This window comes from Alexandromys fortis, unplaced genomic scaffold, assembly GCF_014885135.2.
Source record: "Alexandromys fortis isolate MF-2015 unplaced genomic scaffold, M_Fortis_MF-2015_v1.1 scaffold_9, whole genome shotgun sequence".
Taxonomy (NCBI): domain Eukaryota; kingdom Metazoa; phylum Chordata; class Mammalia; order Rodentia; family Cricetidae; genus Alexandromys; species Alexandromys fortis.
Genome location: NW_026067892.1, coordinates 19286627 through 19301423, shown reverse-complemented (window position 1 = coordinate 19301423; position 14797 = coordinate 19286627). Strand labels below are relative to the sequence as shown.

General features: G+C 52.3%; 1 protein-coding gene across 1 annotated transcript in view; it reads right to left on the bottom strand.

Moving 5' to 3' along the window:
• The window catches only part of Pald1 (phosphatase domain containing paladin 1), a 58740-nt gene that overhangs the window by 9673 nt on the left and 34270 nt on the right, over positions 1–14797 (bottom strand). Inside the window, exons 9-17 of the mRNA XM_050142913.1 lie at positions 12600–12738; positions 12400–12495; positions 11909–12037; positions 11403–11519; positions 11164–11319; positions 10711–10893; positions 9553–9693; positions 9319–9390; positions 5877–6017 (exon numbers count right to left, since the gene is read on the bottom strand). Coding sequence (XP_049998870.1) covers positions 5877–6017; positions 9319–9390; positions 9553–9693; positions 10711–10893; positions 11164–11319; positions 11403–11519; positions 11909–12037; positions 12400–12495; positions 12600–12738 — 1174 coding nt within the window. The remainder of the gene's footprint in view (positions 1–5876; positions 6018–9318; positions 9391–9552; positions 9694–10710; positions 10894–11163; positions 11320–11402; positions 11520–11908; positions 12038–12399; positions 12496–12599; positions 12739–14797) is intronic.

The window sequence follows — 14797 nt, the reverse complement described above, 5'->3', positions numbered from 1 at the left end:
TATATATATATTTGTGTGCCTGTGTGTATGTGTGTACAGAGGTCAGAAGACAACTGGAGGGAATCTGTCATCTCCTTCCTAGATGGAGGTCCAGGGAATCAAACTCGGGCTATGACACACAAACACACACACGTCCAGGGAATCAAACTCGGGCTACCACACACACACACACACACACACGTCCAGGGAATCAAACTCGGGCTACCACACACACACACACACACACACACACACACACACACAGCCTCACAGTTGCTCTGGAAAACAAAGGCGTTGCTGTGAACTGTGCCTCCAAGGCCAGGCTACTGAGGCAGGTGGAGGCAGAGAAAGGCAAGACTTTCCCAGAAGGCCTCGGGTGCTCCCACCTGGCATATACCGCACAACATCAGCCACAATGGTATGAAGGGCCCTCGGTCATCACCACAAACTGCCCACGGGCAGAGACAGGCAAGTGTGTGTGCCTCTTTTCATCTTGCACACAGCCTGGCACAGGCTTCCTTTTTGGTCTGACTCAGAGTCTGCAAAGGACAGGTAAGTGAGCACACATCAGGTGAGCCTAGCCTCAGATGCGCGAATACAACCCCGGTGATTACTCAAAGCCTACATAAGCACACCTGTGATGAAAGGCGAGCACGAGTAAACAAAGACCAGAATGAGGGAGCTGGAGCCATGGTTCAGCGGTCAAGAGCACTAGCTGCTCTTCCAGAAGACCCAGGTTCAATTCCCAGCACCCACGTGGCAGCTCACCACTGTCTGTAACTCCAGTTCCAGGGGATCTGGCACCCTCACAGACATACACGCAGGCAAGACACCAATGCACATAAAATAAAAATAAGTAAATTTTTAGAGAGAGAGAGATCACTGCAGCTCAGTAAACAAGGGGAGTCCCTCTGCACCTCCAGGCCGTTTTGGACATGCCGTAATCTATCATGCCACCTCTAACAAGAGACTGCACACAGGCTTCCTAGCTGTTGAAGCTCATATCACACATGGAGGTTCACACATAGAATGTTTCTTCCTGCTCCATGAGAGAGCAGGGACCTCCCATTTCCCCACTTCTCCGGGGTGGTGGAGTCACTTTATTGCCAAAAGCAGCACCGATGCCAAATACCAGCCATGTGTTCCTAACGGCTTCTGATTACCGCGTAAGTCAACTGCTGAAGCAGGCAGGGGGCTGGGAAAGACGGGCTCTGGAGGGCGAGGGGCAGAAGCCAAGTTACCACATGCTGTTGGGAGCGTCATACTCTCAAGGCTGGGTTCTGCTGGGAGGACTTGAGAACGGAGAGAAAATGTCCAGGGAGAATTTGAAATGGAGAGAATGCTGACCGGGACATTCCCAGGCGGTGAGGCTGACGGAGGGGGCACGTCCCAGATGGAGCCTGGGCCCATTTCCATCCACAGCTGAGCAGCATCCCCCTCCCCCACCCCACATGGCCCACTGGATCCAGCAGAGACCAGCTGAGGACCTCCAGTTTGAAACTAGAGGGCAGGGGCTTAACTGAACCCCTATATACTGAAGGAAAGACCTGACTGCCAGTTTCTAGGAGACAGTCCATGGGGTGAATCGGGGAAGAAACTGCCCCCCCCCATTTTAGAGCCTCAGCAAGCCTCCCCCACAGCCATCGACACACCCTGGGCTCAAATGCAGCACAGAGTAGGGAGGAGCACAAGACTGGAGTAGAGACCTTTGCCTCCCATCCCTGCCCTGCAGCTAACTCACATAGGACCTGTGTGGCCCATGGCACGCACCTCAGCTTCGCCTGTGAACACACACTGGAAGCTGAGGGTGTTCTGAAGCTAGGAGGACCATTACAGGACACTGGTCCGTGGACCCATCCTCAGGGTCCTCCCCTCTGCTGAGCACGTCCTAGGATCCGGCCCAGCCCTGTGTGTGTAGCCCCTGAGGACTTCCAAACACTGCCCCTTAGAGGAGCACAGCTCCAGCCTGGCAGCTGGGGACGTGAGCGGTGAGAGGCAGAGCACAGCTCCTTCCAGTATCTACATCCCCGTCTTCCGCCTGTCGCCCAGAAGGAGCTTTCGGCTCCTTCACCTCTTTCACAGAACTGGCTCTATGCGTGTCCACTGAGCAGAGCCGACCCCTCCATCCATTCTGATCACAGGTATCTTCACAGTGCAGAGACAGTGGGACGTTTCACACACAGCTCAGAGAGACAACGCAGAAACCCTCCTCCCTCGCGCATGTGTAGAACTGGCCGAAGCCCCCTCGAGCATGTGTAGATCTAGTCTTCTGCGGGAAGCATCTGGACCGTCTCGGGCAGCTTAGCCCACCATGATCTCAGGCAGAACACAAGCCCAAGCCTGTCCAGAATGAGATATGCAGAGGACCTGGAGGAAGGACTGCCCTTCTTGCTAACAAAGGGAACATGAAAGTCTCCAAAGGCTGCCATCCTCAAACCTCAGGACCACGAGAAATCAAAGCAGACAGACTTTCTACTTCCTGGTCACTAGAGAGCCCTTTTGTTACGAAACGCCAACAGTTGAGGTTTAAACCTTCTGTTTCTTCATTTCTTTAAAGTTCTATTTTTTACTTGCCGGGGGGGGGGGCTATGCCATATGTGTGGGTACCACACAGGACAGAAGGGGATATCGGATCCCCTGGCTCTCCTTACACTTTATAAAGTCACAAAGGGCTCTGTGGATGATTGTGGTGTGAGAGCAGAGTCAAAGCCAGTCTGGGGTTGATCCCCCCCACACACACACATACACAGTCATAAACACACATACACACACAGTCATAAACACACACATACACACAGTCATAAACACACACATACACACACAGTCATAAACACACACACACAGTCATAAACACACACAGAGTCATACTGTCAAGACAAAGGAGAGCACATGTCAGGGCTTGCACATGTGGCTTTTCTGGGAGAGCATCTGTACAGCAAGCACCAAGCCCTAGGTTCCATCTCCAGTACTGCATAAAGAAGAAGCAACGTGTACACCCCAATACTAGGGAAGTAGAGACAGGAGGTTCAAAACTTCAAGGTCATTCTCAGACACGTATGGAACTCGGAACTCGATGCCAGCCCAGAATAAGGAAAACTCTATCTCAAAATGAAAGAAAAAGCCAGGTGCTCATGCCTTTAATCCCAGCACTCAAGAGGTAGAGGCAGGTGGATCTCTGTGAGTTCAAGGCCAAGCTGGTCTACATAGTGAGTTCCAAGCCAGCCAGAGCTTCATAATGAAACCCTGTCAGGAGAGAGGAGAAAGAGAGAGAGAGAGAGAGAGAGAGAGAGAGAGAGAGAGAGAGAGAGAGAGAGAGAGAGAGGAAAAAGGAGGAGGAGGAAAAATATCTATACACAAAAAAGTACAATACATCATTCCATTATGATGAGATGTGTTACACATGTCACTGCCCATAATATATCATTCCCTTATTATGAGACGTGTTTAACACACTGATGTCTCTGTAAAAATAGACAAGTAAACCCAGAAAGACTCAACAGAAAATATAGAGCTGTCGTTGGCTGGGGACTGACTGCCAAGACTGTGAGCTTTCCTTCTGTGGCCCTGTTGCAATGGCAACCACGGACCAGTCTATTCAACCCATGCACCAGGCAGTATATGAATCACATCTCTGTAAGCTTGGTTACAACAGAGCAAGGCCCTGGTATGGCCCAGGCACCATGTCGTTCCAGCCATAAGTACTATCTTCTCAGAGCTATGGAACATCCAGAGACTGTGGGACACACCCAGCAGTCTGCAAGGGAGCCTGAGGTTCTGAGGCAGGAGACCCCTTTGGTAGCTGTCGGCCTTGGCTGTGCCCTGGACTCACTCAGGCAAATTTTAAAACCTAGACTCATACACTGATCACAAGCAAACCAAGATGGAAAGGGACCTCAACCACCAGAGGCTAAAAGCTCCCCACTCACCTCTGTGAGGCAATATTATATAGGCCACATATTTCTGCATTGTATTGGTGGCCAGGCCCTCAAGCCACAGTCGCGCCTTAGGTGGTCACGAAGCACTTACAGAACTTGTCCTAGGGGCCAGGAAGATGAATCAGATGGGAAGGTACCCACATACAAGCGTGAAGTCCTGAGTTTGAAACCCCAGAACCCAAAGAAAGCCACATATAGTAGCTCTTGCCTATAATTCCAGCATTCCTACAGCTGGATGGAGGATAGGGACAGGAGAATCCTTCAAAGCGCAGGGCCATCCAGCAAGCAAAAGACCCCACCTCAAAATAAGGTGGAAGGATCCAGAAGGGTGGCTTGACCAGGAAAAACATTTGCTATATAAGCCTGATGATCCAACTTCAATGCCCAGATCCCACATAAAGGTGGAAGGAGAGAACCTCTGACCCTCACAACCTCGCCATGACACACCCCTCTCCCATCATACACACACTAAGAGTAAATAAAACTACTTAAAAAAAAAAAAAACAAACAGGATCTGGACAAGATGTCTGAGCAGGTAAACACAACAACTTGCATGTGATTCCCATGAAACTTAGAAAATAGTTCTTTATCCTCCACATGTGCATGGCATGTACACACACACACACACACACACACACACATTTTCTTTTGCAGTTCAGAGACAGAGTACCCATAGTGAGGCCCTGGGTTCAGCAGGAGGTGATGGAGAGGATTTACCCTAACTTAGCTCCCTGGGACCACCTGGTGGCCAGACTTGTGAATAACTGCTTCTAGCTTCTGGCCCCTGCAGGGACCCTGGGATGGGGCTCTTGATCCACGGTCTCCTCCCCAAGAGTGGCTGGCAAGCAACCTCTTAGTCTGAACTTTTCCCCAGGCTTACCCCACACGCCTAACCTTCCTCCACACAGGGGCTGACCCTCTGACCCAGTCAGGGTCTAACCCCCGTGGCTCCAAATCAAGGCTGTTCTGGATCATTCTGGTCTTGAGCTCCCAGCTTGAGTCTGAACAAGTGGCCAGACAGACCCAGGCATAAGCTGCCCTGAAATCACCCAGACGTGGCATATGCTGCCACCTCTTGGTACCATGCGGCACTGCACCTACCCAGCTTCCAGGCTGAGAAGCAGGGATCCCTGGCCACGTGACCAACCCAGTTCCCATCACCTGCCCAGCCCTCAAGTCCTATGACAGGAAGAGAAGGGGGACCAAGACAGACTGGAGGGCATATTCTTTCTAAATATTGAAAGCCCCAGATTCACACATTAAATCTCTACCACTCTAAAGACGCTATCTTTACTACTTATTGAGTTATTAAAAAATAATTTGGGAGGACTGGCAATACGGCTCAGAGGGTAAAAGTGACTGCCACCAAGGCTGACCACCTCAATCCTTTCTCCAGGGCCCCACACAGTGGAAGGAGAGAACCAGCTCCTACAAGGCCTCGCCGACCCCCACACTCATGCTGTGGGCACACAAGTGAAATATGTAAAATAAAACAATATTTAACTGAGTAGATTAAAAAAGAAAACTAAATGGGGACCAGACCCATACCCCAGGCAGTGTAGACACACCTGTCCTGGGGTATAGCAGCCACACCGTGCAGTACGGAACACTGTCCCTGCCGACCGTCAGTCACATTGCCACCTACCTGCCTGATTCTGCTTGGCCTCTGGGACCCCTGGATCACACACTACAATTGTGTCCCACCCCACAGGGGTCTCAAGTGTTCCTCTTTACTTGGCCCCTCACAGCAGGCTTCTAACATGTATGTTAGCCCAGATCAAGTGGGAGCAGCTTGGGGCTGCTGACATTTGTGTTTCCAGGTCCACACTCCCTTCTAGGAGGTGGGAAGTGACCAAAGAGGGGGTGGGCACTGGACCTGCACCACCAACCTCATCCTCACCCCCATCGCGTGAGCCAACAGCCCATCCTGCAGAGCCAGGAGCCTAGCGGGATGGGGCTCACCTGTCTGTAGGTGCAGATAATGATCTCCCGAAGGTGGTAGTGCATCGGCGTCATGGTCTCACTGACGGTGTCCAGAGCTGCATCCACCTCCTTCTTCACATGGTGGCCGTCGGGCAGCAGTTGGACCACCTCCATCACCACCTGGGGCCAGAGGAGGGGTGAGTGGACGGAAAGCCAGGGGGATCCTCAGCCCTGCACCCTCAGGCTTGGGGCAGTAAGGGAATGTGGTATCTATCGCTCAGGTCCCACATCCGCATTTTTTCATTCATATGCAAGATTCTCTGAGCTGTTCTGAGGGTCTACACATGTACATTTCAATGCATATATTATCGCTGAGTATGTGTGATGCGTGTGAACATACGATATGAGTGCATGTGTGTACAGATGCATGGACCTGTGCACATAAGGAGGCCACTGGAGGATGCTGAGTGTCCTGCTCTCTCCACCTTATTACTTTGAGACAGGGTCTCTCACTGAACCTGGGCCTAGGCTGGCTTCCAGCAAGCCCCTCGGATGCTCTTCTCTCTGCCCCACGCAGTGCTGAGGTTACATGCACACATAGCCATGCCTGGTTTTTATGTAGGTCTGACTGTTGGAACTCAGGTCCTCACACTTGTACAATGAGCCCTTGTACCCCCTATTCTTAATGTACGTATCAAAAAGTCTAAGAAGCTTTTAAAAAAAAATCTAATAAGCCGAATGTATTCATCTTTTTTGTTCATTTCACTGACTTTCTATCCTGAAGAGAACATCAAGGGTCTGGGGAGACAGTTTATCTGGTAAAGAACCTGCTGTTCAAGGCTGAAGACCAGAGTTCTATCCCAACTGCCTACAGAGTGGCACATGTCTATATCTTTAGCGACAGCAGAGGGAAGGGAGCAGAGACAAGTAAATCCCTGGGGCTCATCAATCAGTCAGTCTAGCTGAACTGGAGAGCCCCAGGCCAGGGAGACCATGCCTCAAGTAATAATAATAATTAATAATAATAATAATTAGTAGTAGTAGTAGCAATAGTAGTAGTAGCCAATTCATGAGAGATCACACCCAAAGTTGACAAAAATAATTTTTAAAAGAGGATACCAGAGTAAAGAGAGGGCTCAGCCGTGAAGAGCTTGTACTGCTCTTGCAGAGGACCTGAGATCAGTGGCTCTCAGATGCCCCAGAACAGCCTGCAACTCCAGTTCCAGGGAACACAGCGCCCTCTTCTGGCCTCTACGAGAACCTGCACTAACATGGACAAACCCTCACAACAGGTACACATAATTAAAAATAAAACCTTCTGCCAGGTATAGTAGTGTATAACTGAAGTTCCTGCACTCAGGAGGCAGAGGCAGGCAGATCTCTGAATTCAAGACCAACCTGGTCTACAGAGTGAATTCCAGAACAGCCAGAGCTACATAGTGAGACCCTGCCCAAAACAAACACACAAAAAAACAAAACAAACAAAAAAAAAACCCCACTTTTTAAAAAGTGGGTATCAAATACTAAACCTCCACACTGTCACAGTTTAATGAAACAGACACGAATCCTCAGTCTTTCACAGCACATTAACAGGAGGCCTGGGAAAGCCAGGTTCCTACAGCATAAGACACACATGACGTTGACAAGGAGGGTCAGAGAGATGAAAGGAGAGCTGGGGAGATGATGGGAGAGCCGGAGAGCCAGTGGGAGAGACTGGGAGATGGTGGGAGAGCTGAGGAGACAGCGGAGAGTTGGAAAGATGAGAGACAATGGGGGAGCCAGGGAGACAAATGGGAGAACCGGGGAGAAGATGGAAGAGCCAGAGAGACAATGGGAGATAATGGGACAGCTGGGGAGACAATGGGAGAGTCAGTAAGATGTTGGGAGAGCTGGAGAGACGATGGGAGAGCCAGGGAGACGATGGGAAAGCTGGGGAGACAATGCCAGTAACCACAGGAAGCACTAATGGTTTGAAATACTCAGAGTCAGTCTATCAAAAGCACGGGTAAAGTTCCTTGCAAAGATTTATCTTATATCTTTATTTTTTAACTGTTAGATAAGCATTTTTACCCACTAAACCATCTAACTGCTCCAGCCCCCTGCCGGCTTTTTGAGATAGGATCTTTACATGTTCCAAGCAGTCCTCAAACTCACTATGGAGCAGAGAATGGTCTTGAACTCCTGATCCTCCTTCTACCACTCAAATGTTGGATTACAGGCATGAGCCACCACTCCCACCCAGGATATGTGATGCTGGGCTTAAGCCCAGGACTTCATACATGCTCAACAAGCACTCTGTCTTATTTGTTGCAGCGGTAAGGATCCAGTCCAGGGCCTTGAACATGACTGGCAAACACTTCACCACTGAGCTACACTTACTTATTTATTTGAAACAAGGTTTCACTGTGTAGCCCTAGCTGACCTGAAAGTTGCTATGTAGACTAGACAGGCCTGGAACCTGGTTTCTGTTAGTATATAAGAATCTAAACATTTACCATAAAAGAAAGAAGTTGTCTAAAGAGGAGCACGTCCAAAGGCCTGGAGGCACTTGTGATTGGCAGTCTGGACCTCTCTCACGCAGAGCTCAGGGCAGTAGGACCTGCCCGCAGGACAAGTGGCAAGCATGTGGTACAGTTACCAGGTAGACAGGAACTACTATAATGCCAGCCACTCAGCTATAGGTCAAGTATGCAAAACGGTATCACGGTCTGATACGACACATGGCGTGTGGCGGGTGCACAGTCTGACATGACACATGGCGTGTGGCTGGTGCACGGTCTGACATGACACATGGCGTGTGGCGGGTGCACAGTCTGACATGACACATGGCGTGTGGCGGGTGCACGGTCTGACATGACACATGGCGTGTGGCGGGTGCACGGTCTGATACGACACATGGCGTGTGGTAGGTGCATGACACACGATGACTGGATCTGAAATGTTAATGGCTGCCCGGCCTGGGGCTCTGAGCTGAAGCAAGAAGATGGACACAATAGGCTGCGGCCCTGCATGCGGCCACAACCACAGCTTAGTCTCAAGAAACTGTGAGAGCCAGGCGATGGTGGCGCACGCCTTTAATCCCAGCACTCGGGAGGCACTCGGGAGGCAGAGGCAGGCGGATCTCTGTGAGTTCGAGACCAGCCTGGTCTACAGAGCTAGTTCCAGGCCAGGCTCCAAAGCCACAGAGAAACCCTGTCTCGAAAAAAAAAAAAAAAAAAAAAAAAAAAAAAAAAAAAAAAAAAAAAGAAACTGTGAGGTAGTTATCAACAACACCATGAGGAACCCAGTGCCCTGGCCACGTAGGGAAGGATTCAGCACCCATCCACTATGGCCATTTGAAGAAGCTCAAGAAACAGACTATTCTAAGCCATAGTCTGTCCATCTGGAAAGCAGAAAGCCAGCCCCACCCCCACGACGCTGTCGACAGAAACTAAGACTCCAGTCTGCAGAGCACCCCCAGATTCCCAGGGGGCATACCCACCTGAAACTCGCCCTTGGTGAACTTGGCATCAGGCACACTCACTAGTTCCTCCTCGCCCACCTCGGGGCAGCCCTGAGGGATGACAGAGCTGGATGAAGCACCCCCCCATCTTTGACCCCTTCCCTACCCCTGGAATCCCTGCTGGGAGGATCCCAGGACTACATCAGGCATGACCTCTGCCCCTCCACCCTTGCCTGGGATGATGTCTGACCTCACCCAGAAGGCCACACCTACCCCAATGTGCCAGCAGGTCAGCACGGCCACCACCATGGCAGTCGTGGTCCGGCCCTGGCCACTAAGACAGCTGAAGACAAAGCCTGTGCCTGGGTCCTTGGTGAGAGCAGCCCGCAGGGCCTCAAGCAGTCGGTCAAAGTCCTGAAGTGACAAGATCACAGTCTGAGTCCAGGGGTGTCACTGACTGAACAGACTTACATTGGTGACCTCCATCCAAGTGGTAACTCCAGTTTTCTGGCCCCATGTGCCCCATCATACACCTAACCTTGTCCATGTTACACACAGCTCACTAGATTACACACAAGACCACATGTATGTGAAAAGCTGTATTCTTGTGTATGTGCCCATCCCAGGCACCCAGGACTGGGCATATGAGCAGATGCAACACACTTCTGGTACTCTGCCAATCCTCCACCTGACGGGTCACACACAGGTGTTTTCTGGCCTGGTACCCAGTCGCTCTGCCTGAAAACCAGGTCCTGGTCCTGCCTGAGCTCATTCGAACACTTAAGAGAGCAGCCACCAGGGGGCAGCACCTCACCGGCTGTGAGCCCACACAGAGCTGGGCAAAAGTAACAGCCCTGACACCATCACAAGGACATCCACAGGTCGCATGTGCCAGACACACACAGCCTACAGACGTACCAGCACCTGAAAGACAAACAGCACAGACAGCTGCAAACATACATCTGCCACATGAACACCACCTCAGTCACACAGCCGGATTCCACAGGGTTTTCTCCATGAGAGCCCCTCCTCACCCATGGATGCAGCATCTCCACAGCCCACAAACACAAGACAGATGCCATGAACTCCGTGGGAACCTACACCCCACACCGCCAGGGCACCGGGCATCATACACCCTCCAACAGGCACGTGAGCACACTCCCTCCCCGTAACACATGGTACACATGCCTGCAACATAGGACGCGCACACTGGCCCCACCACACAAAGCATATGCAGGTAGGATACACATGGAATGAGCACATGAGCTTGCATGCATGCACGCACGCGCACACACAAAGATGGGAACATGCTTCTGAGGCCACATGTGCAGCCCATTAGACAATCCTCTGGCCCCATTATGGAGTTGAGCTGCTTTTCCCAGGCCAAGGAAGAAGAAGAGACATCTGGTCCCCAGAGGTCTGGCCCCTCACCTCCTCCCGGGGGGCGCAGAAGTCTGGCACGGGAATGCGGTGGTAGGTAAGGCCAAGGCAGGTCCCCCGGTGCTGGCTGAAGACCTCCTGCGTGGTCAGGCACTTCTGGAACCTGGGGGTGGTAGGGTTCTTCGTGTTGGGAGCAGGAGCACTCAGGTGGGCCTTCAGCTGGGTCTCCAGGGCCTGGACAGGAGTAGGACATGAAGTAGAGACTACTGAGACAGGCCAGAGAGGCTGGAACCTGCTGAAGCCATGACTAGTGCTACCTTGCCAACCTCAGGGCAGAACCACCCCAGAGGCAGAAAAGCCACAGGAGAATGGGGACATGGAAACACGGAAATAGGAGGCCTGGGCCTCCACAAGAGGAGTGCAGGAGCCTCTGGCTCTCTCCCTCATCCCCCTTCTCTCCCAAGTGCCACCCATGCGGACTGTGCGAAAAGCCAGAAACCCTACCTCCAGCTGCTCAGGGGCCAGGGTCGGTCCGGGTGGCCACAGGCTGTTTATGTGCCCATCACACTCCAATACAACCTCCTCTCTCAGGTTGATCCAGACCACCTGCCGTAGCTTCCTCTTGGCATCAGACAGGTAGGCCAAGATGCCGCCTAGCGCCTGGGGGACGAGGGGCTGTCAGGGCCAGGGCTAGCCTTTCCCCCATCCCCATGTTTGGACCTGGGCTTGGGACCAGCGGGCACCTTGGCACTGGGCTGGGCGGTGCCATAGATAGGCATGCGAGGTACACGCCGGAAGTTGGCTACGTCCATCTCTCTGACAGTGCCGAGCTCATCCGGGGAAACAAGATCATCAGCTTCCTGTAGGGAGGACGGCAAACCTGCAGTTCACAGTTACCAACCAGATCCAGCCTCCATGGGCAAATGAGAAGGGAACAGCATTCTACCGGGTGCAGGGCATGCATGGCTAGACATCTGCAGCCTTCTTAGTGCCCTGGCAGGGATGTGATGACAGGTACCCTCCAGAGAAATCTAGCTCAGACGTCCTACAGTTCAGTGTGATACTGTGTCAAAACCCTGGGCTTTGAGACGAAGAAGAAAGAGCTAAAACACTAGCCGAACATGCCGCCTGAACACAGCACATTCTGCTCACAGGAGGAGCCTATCAGCCCCCTGGCCATACTTCCCCAGCCCTGCAGGAACCTAGAACTCCTTGGCCCAGCCCACTCCACAGATACACAACCACTTACCAGGGAGTCCTTGGCGATCAGGTCCCCCGGGGCCATGGGCCCCACTGAACTCAGCAGCACGGGCAGACGGTACAGCTCAGGGTGGATGCACAGCCATCGACCGAAACTGAGGGCGAAGGCCAGGGGGTACTGCAGCCCGAGGCCAAGAGAGATGGGGCGTTGAGAGATGTGGGGCCATCTTGAACTCTCCCCGCCTATCCATGGAAAAGGGAGCCCCAAAAAGTATCATTGTGGTCCATGGGGAGGAGAACAAGTAGGTGAGGGAGGAAGAGGATGGTTGCTGCCTTGACCAAGATAGAGTCTAGGCCTGGGCTAGGAAGGGAAAGGGGACATGGGAATGGGGCGATGGGGGCAGAAACAACATTCACCTGGACCCCTTCTTGCCCCCTCCCAACCTTCCTCAGGGACCAACACACACAATACCACTCTATTCCCCATCCCATGGGGTCCCTGTTGCTGGGGTGGGAGGATTGGTGCTCCCTCAGCCCCACCTGCTCATGCAGATAGTAGTTAAATAGGATCAGGTAGAAGTATAGCTCCAAGCTCCGCAGTGCCCTCTGCTGGACAGCATGCTGGATACCACTTTCCTAAGGATGGGGGGGGGGGGGAATGAGGTGTCAAACATGGAGCTGCCCCTCAGCTGGGTATAGAAGAGTAGAAGATTCCAGGAGGCACTCTCTAGCTCCATGACAGTTCTGCCAGGCGGGAAGTCCTTCCACGTGTCTATCCCATTTAGCTGTGGTCTATCTGTAGTACTGAACTCTGTGGTGACCACACCGGGAAAGGATGGCTCTGGTGCAGTTGCTGCCTCTCCAGGCCGGTTCCCAGCCCTGGGAGAGGGGACAAGGATGAGGAGTAGACAACATAACTCCCCATGCCATGTTCCATTTCTCCTGTGTTGAAGAAGATGGGGCAAACCTCTTTTCCCTTTCTTGAGGGAGGCCCTCCATTAAGAGCCAGGAACACAAGCCGGGGTGGTGGTGGTACACACCTTTAATCCCAGCACTTGGGAAGCAGAAGCAGATACCTGTGAGATCAAGGCCAGCCTGGTCTATAGAGTGAGTTCCAGGACAGCCAGAGCTACAGAGAGAAACCCTGTCCTGAAAACAAAAAAAAAAAGAACATACACCCACCCACACCCACACCCACACACACACACACACACACACACACACACACAGATGTGACATTCCTGGGGCCTATTGCTACCCCTAATTCACAGGCAGAAAACAGAAATTCCAAATAACAGAGCAACTTCCTCCAAGTCACTCAGCTGACAAATGACAGGACTCACTCTCCCCTGACTCAGGTCCCACCTCCCCCAGGCATTGGGGTATCCGAAAGATCCCATGAGTTCTACTTCCTGACCCTCAAACGTCGCCAGCCAGGTCAGTAACCTAGAAGGCAAGTGAGATCTGAATCGAATTGGCCTGAAAGAAGAGTCAGCACCTACAGTAAAGCTGGACCCCGCCCCTATCTCTGGGAATCTGCACCTCCAGGGGCTACGCAGCTTTTTCTATAGAAAGCTAGAGCCAGTAGGCTAGATGGGCAGCATGGGGGTGGGGGCACAGTCTCAGTCTCACCCCTCTAGGTTGCCATGGCAGCGTGATAGCTCTGCCTGTGACATATGAGTCAACCATAAGACGATGCCAGGGAGAGAGAGATGGAGCATGAGCCCTGGGCTCTGAGCCAAGTTCTGATGACCCTTGACCCCTGGTCTAGACTAGGGGATAATGCTGGGCTCTGATGACCCCCACCGCAGAGGCAAGAGGGGAATCCAGATACTGTCAAAGAGAGATGAAGCTGCTCCAGACAAAAGCAATTACAGGATAGGGGTGTCGACAACTGGGGCCTGTCTGGTGACAGTGGCGGGTGACATTTAGCCCATGCATTTTCCCTCACATGACCCCATTGTCCTACCAGCTAATTTTCATCCCTTGCCCCACTTCACAAAGAGGGCAATGAAGGCTGAAGGCGCAAAGCAGATGCCCAAGTCCCCACCTCTGTAAGTGACACCAGGACCAGGACCAGGCAGATGGATTGGGAGACCTCATTCTTACTCAACAAGCCAATGCAGGTTGACCTGGCCACTAGTTTTTACGTGACAGAGTCATTAAAAATCTTCTCAATGATAAAATGCAAGGATTCACATTGAAACTAGGGGCAGCTGCATAGAGAATCGCAAACACAGTTAAAGAGCATGCTCAGGCAGCGACAGGCGCGAGGTGCCACCGCTTCTGCTGTTCTAACTCCTCAGTTTTCCCACCGCAGAAACACAGCTCTCAAGGACTTTTTTTTTTTTAAGTGTTAAAGAAGGAAAAAATTGTAAGGGCTTAGATTCTTTCCGTACACTGAACACAAACACTGTCGGTCCCCTTTTCTCCCCGGAACTAGGGACGGGGCTGCAAGCCAGCGCGGCCCTGCTCCTGAAGCTGCGGGGTGGACACAGCCCGCTCTTCCCAGGGAAGATCCAGTCGTTTCCTTTGTAGGAAGAGCTCCTGTATGAATCCCCAAAGTACCCCCAGAGACCCCTGAATTAAAGGCTGGATCCTGGGGTGACGCTGTGGGAAGGTGACAGGTTCGTGAAGGGGCAGGGACTAGCAATAGCTCTTTAGGTCACTAGAGATGTGTTCTAAAAAGGGGCTGCGGGATGCTGGCTGCCTCTTCCCATCTTTTTGTCCCCTGGCTGTGTGTGATGTGAAAAGTGTTATCCCACCATAATGTGCTGGCCAGAAGACAGAACCACAGGCGCTGTCTCTCCCCTCCCTCTCTCCCTTTTTCCCCCACCCCCTTCTCCCTACCCCTTTCTCTCTCTGCTGACCTGGAACACACCATCCAGCCCAGGCTGTCCTTGAACTCAGTCCGTGCCCCCCCCCCCCCCCCCCCCCC